This window comes from Nannobrachium achirus (genome assembly GCF_963921795.1).
Source record: "Nannobrachium achirus genome assembly, chromosome: 6".
NCBI lineage: Eukaryota > Metazoa > Chordata > Actinopteri > Myctophiformes > Myctophidae > Nannobrachium > Nannobrachium achirus.
The window spans coordinates 51,078,605-51,083,604 of record NC_137815.1 but is presented as its reverse complement, the minus strand read 5'-3'; the positions used below and the strand labels follow the sequence as shown (position 1 = coordinate 51,083,604).

At 47.7% G+C, this 5,000-nt stretch overlaps 1 protein-coding gene across 1 annotated transcript in view; it reads left to right on the top strand.

The window, feature by feature from the left end:
- The window catches only part of LOC308286272 (forkhead box protein P4-like), a 45,759-nt gene that overhangs the window by 14,783 nt on the left and 25,976 nt on the right, over positions 1-5,000 (top strand). Inside the window, exon 3 of the mRNA XM_080727262.1 lies at positions 4,637-4,778. Within this exon, the coding sequence (XP_080583388.1) occupies positions 4,637-4,778 (142 nt within the window). The remainder of the gene's footprint in view (positions 1-4,636; positions 4,779-5,000) is intronic.

Genomic DNA, 5,000 nt, shown 5'->3' with positions numbered 1-5,000 from the left:
ATAGATAGATACTATACTAGATCATTACCAAATGAGGGGAGGAGGAGGCCTATTATAGTCAACATGTGCTGTTGAGGGGAACCCTTCCAATCAAACGTTTCACTTTTTGTCAAATCCGTCCCAAGAAGTCACCTGTTTGCCCTCTTAAGCCCCTATCAGAGTCGGTACCGCGGTGAAGAGCTATCCACCGCGGTGTAATCTTTTTGAGTCATAAAACTACAACATTACGTCATTCCTCGCGGTGAAGAGCTTTCCACCGCAAGTCCCGACACATCTCTCTGTTTTTACTATCAGACAGATAGGCTCTTCACCCCGTTCACTGATTGGTCGACCTGGACCAGTCAGTCACGGTGAATAGCGGACTTCACCGTGACTGACTATGATGGCCTCCACTTATTTTCTGACTTCAGGTGGAAAGCTTTCCACCTAAAATTTGCGGTGGATAGCTCTTCACCTTGGACTCTGATAGGGGCTTTAGAAGTGAGAATGTGTTGACTGGAAAAAAGATTAAAAAAAGGATGGAGGAGGATACACAGTGAGCCAGTGGATGGAGGAAACCATGCAGCTCAGTGGCCTTGTGGTTAGAGTGAGACTGGGAGGTCAGGGTTCCATCCCCGGCCAGGTCATACAAAACACTCTGAAAAATGGGACCCAGTGCGTCCCTATACTTGGCACTCAGCATCAAGGGTTGGATTGGGAGTAAGTCCCTGCGACCAGGCCTGGAACCATGCAGGCCACTCTGGTGTTGTCCATTCTTTGAGGGCACAAAGGCCAAATGCCAGGGCAGGAAGGCCATCAAATAAAGTTTTTTAGTCCATTGAAAGAATTTGTTGAATCTAACCTAATCTGCAGTGAAATGATGGTATTTAAAATCTGATCCATGCTCAGCCCTGCACCAATCAAAGTCACTGGATTGGTTTAAAGATGGTGACTCTGGGGAGTTAAGATTTCAGAATCTCAACAAAAAAAAAAAACACTGGTGTCTACATATTGACAAGAAAGAGACAGAGGAGAAAGTGGTAGTCAGCTGGGGCATTAAGGCCACTGTGGCCTCAGTTCATGCCATTTTTGGAGGGGCACAAGGCCAAACTGAGGGGCAACTCCTGCCCTGCCTGCGACATAAACTATTAGCGTCACGTACATCAAGCTGCCTCACGCTAAAGAAACAGGAGACAGGCTCCTGCCCTATGGGCCTCATGGGTTGGCAAGGCGTACTTACTGTAGTGGATGGAGTGAGGATGCACACAGTAGAGTAGAGGGAGGCTTGTTGTGCCGCTGACACCGTGTCTCTCAGTCTGCCCACTCCTCTTGTCCCCAGACACACAGTCTGGGGAGGAAGTGACCTCACTGCCCTTCTTCCTGTGAGTCTGAGCACACACACACACACACACACACACGCACGCACGCACGCACCACGCACGCACGCATGCACGCGCACACACACACACACACACACACACACACACACACACACACACACACACACACACATACGCGCACACACACACACACACACACACACGCATGCACGCACGCACACACTCACGCACGCACGCACGCACACGCGCGCGCACACACACAATGAGCTGTTCTCCGACTTGTATTTATTTATTTATTCTCTCTCTCTCCCCCCTTGAGTTATCTAGCAGAGATAAAGTCCATCTCTCTGGGGTGGGGGGACTTCAAACGACGTGGCGCAGGCCAGGTCTGTCTCAGACTGGGCGAGCAGGAAGGGAGGGGGGGACATTTATCACCGCGACACACACTGACATTATCGTAGTCTCTACCACTCTCACTTTAACCTCCCTCGCCTCCTTTCCCCTCTCTCTCTCTCTCTCTCTCTCTCTCTCTCTCTCTCTTTCTCTTTCTTTCTCTCTCTTGTCTCCAGGGCGTCGACCGCCGACCGCCATCTTTTCTTTCTTTGCAAACTTTTTCTTCGTTCAGATCCGCGGGTGTTTTTCTCTCTCCGGTACGCCTCTAGCAGGCACGTGCACACATAGACATCAAAGGGGGCTTGAGCCCCTGCCCTTTTATCCGTCTGTAAAAAACGGCATCCTCTCCAGACCATGAATGCAGTTTTTACTGTGGTAAAAGAAATGCAAATGCCCTCTTTCCATGCCATACCTGAAGGCAGCATTTAAGAGAATGACCTCGTCCAAACTCTCCTGAACTTGAATGCAGCATTGTCTCCAGTATTGACTTGATTATGCTTAGTTCAGTGTGGTGTCACATACCGAAAATAGCCGAGTGCGACGCGTTGTGAGCTCGGAGGTCTGCTATTTTCGATATTTCCACCAAAAGGCCCTTTTAGAAATTTCAGCCCCTGCCTCTCTAACATTCTCTGCACGTCCCTGCTGCCTAGTAATGGCCCCGTATTCAGCCACCAGGGACGGAGGGAGGGGGGGGGGGGGGGGGACAGGTCCCCGAGTATGACGTGACACAGCATAAAAATAACGTGAGCGTCCGTGCGAATACGGTTCAGCGGCACAAGCTGAGCTTTGTACTTCAACCTCATCGTTTTCTTTTCATGTCGTTTTCAGACAACTCCCTTTAATTGAATAAGCTGGAGGCTAAATGAACTCATTTGAAAGGTTTTAAGGTTATGGAAACAAAAAATGGAGCACAAAAAAGAAAAAAGAAATATGTAAATTGACATGGAAACCCATGGCAGCTTCATCGTGTTACGGGAAAAAGTAGACCAACGAAAACAACAATGAATCAAAACGTTTTCTTAAGGCCAAAAGAGAAAACCTTTTTATTTTCCCCTTTATAATGAGCTCTCCACCCAAATAAAAAATAGAATGAAGTCCAAAGTCAGGTTCAGGCCCATGCACACATAGACATCAAAGGGGGCTTGAGGCCCCTGCCCTTTTATGTCTGTAAAAAGTACCCTCTCCAGACCAATGCCGTTTTTACTATGATGAAAGAAACACAAATGCCCTCTTTCCATGCCATACCTGAGGGCAGCATTCAAGAGCATTGCCTTGTCCAAACTCTCCTGAACTTAAATGCAGCATATTATGTTGAAAGAATTGCCCTCTCTGTGTAGAAATCCATGCCGTTACGCCACATCTCAAGAATTCACTTGATTATGCTTAGTTCAGTGTGTGTATCAAGCAACGAAAATAGCCGAGCTTGGAGGTCTGCTATTTTCAATATTTTGACCAAAAGGCCCTTTTTTTCGAAATTTCAGCCCCTGCCTCTCTAACATTCCCTGCACGTCCCTGGTCAGGTTCATGGTTTGTAGTACCTGCTGTGAGAATATCCGCTCTACCAGCTCACACACCATCGCAGACAGGGGCGTCACTCCAAATTCTGGGCCCTGGGTACAAAGATTCACTGTGGGCCCCCCATGAATGTTAACTATTGAAAAATAGCACAGAGTGCCGCGCTGCGAGCTTGTAGATCTGCTATTTTTGAAAAATTGTGAAAATGTGTGCAAGAAACCTATATGTTTCCATGTCAGTGGTGCTCAAACTTTTTCAAGGACCCCCAAGATGATATGTATTTGGCCACGGACCCCCATCTCAAAATATTTAGTTCCAGGGACGCCCCAGAAGCAAAATTTGAGTTACACATTTTCATGACTTTTCAAAAATAGTAGATCTACAAGCTCTGCTATTTTTCAATAGCTAAAGTTACTAGGGCCCCTCCACCTTGGGCCCTAGTAACTCATTCCCACTTTTCCCCCCCTTGTGACGCCCCTGATTGCAGAGGCGACAGTTTGTGTGCCGGTAGAGCGGCTATTTTTGGCACGCTGCCCGTTATCATGACGGAGCATGAATTAAAGCGTAACGCTCGCCGCAAAGATGATTGACGGCACAAAGGAGCCCAAATCATTGTGCCGTTTACTAAATGATAGCAGCTCATTTAAGAGCCGGCTGGCTGATTTATCATGCTTTTTTCCCTGACTGTCAGGTTATTGATTGATGGTAAAACGGTGTTGTTTTTTTCTCTATACCTCTCCATGAAAGAGGGATTTATATATTTTGAAATTCAGTGTGATTTCTTTTACTGACATGTCTAACTGCTTTCTTTATCTCTTTCTTCCTCTCTCTCTTCGTCCATCTCTACATCTTTTTCTCTTTCTCTCTCCCTCACTCTCTTCCTCCTATCTTTCCCTCTTTCTCTCTTCATGTCTTCCTCTCCATTCTCTCCCTTTCTCTCTCTCTCTCCCTCTCTTCCTCCATCTCTCCCCCCCTCTCTCTCCCTCTTCCTCCTCTCTTCCTCTCCCCCTTGCTCTCTCTGTCTCTCTCTCCCCCCTCTCTCTTCTTCTGCACTGTAACTGTATCTATAGAGTTATACTTATTTTGTTTTATGCATCCTATTGCCCTTGTATAATTGTGTTTCCTTTGCTTGATGTTCTGTGTAATGGCCGATGCATACTCCACATTTTTAGAGCTGAATTTATTTCGGTTCGGCTCTGTCCAAACTACAATATGACGTCATTCAGAGGTTCGGGGGGGAGGGTATCGTCATTAATTCAGCTGTTCGGTGCCACAGAGATTTTGTGACTCCCCAAACCTAAATAAATTTGGCTCTAAAAGTGGAGTATGGCCCCCGTTGAATTGCCTTTGTTGTTGAAATGTGCAACACACATTAAAGCTGTCTTCTCTCTGTCTCTCTCTGTGTGCAGCAGCAGCTCAGCAATAAGCAGCTGGCCTTCCAGCAGCAGCTGATCCAGATGCAGCAGCTGCAGCAGCAGCACATCCTCAACCTGCAGCGGCAAGGCCTGGTGCCCATGCAGCCCACTGCCACCATGCAGACCCTACAGCAAGGTGCACGCACACACACACACACACACACGCAAGCACGCACGTGCGGTACACACGCACGCACGCACGCACGCACACACATGTCCACCTTGAGATTGGGACACGCGTTCGATCATACCAAAGAAAAATGGGACCCAGTGCCTCCCTGCTTGGTACTCAGCATCAAAGGTTGGACTGTGGGAAAGTCCCTGCGCCCATAGACTGTTAAGGCTCATCATAGTCCGA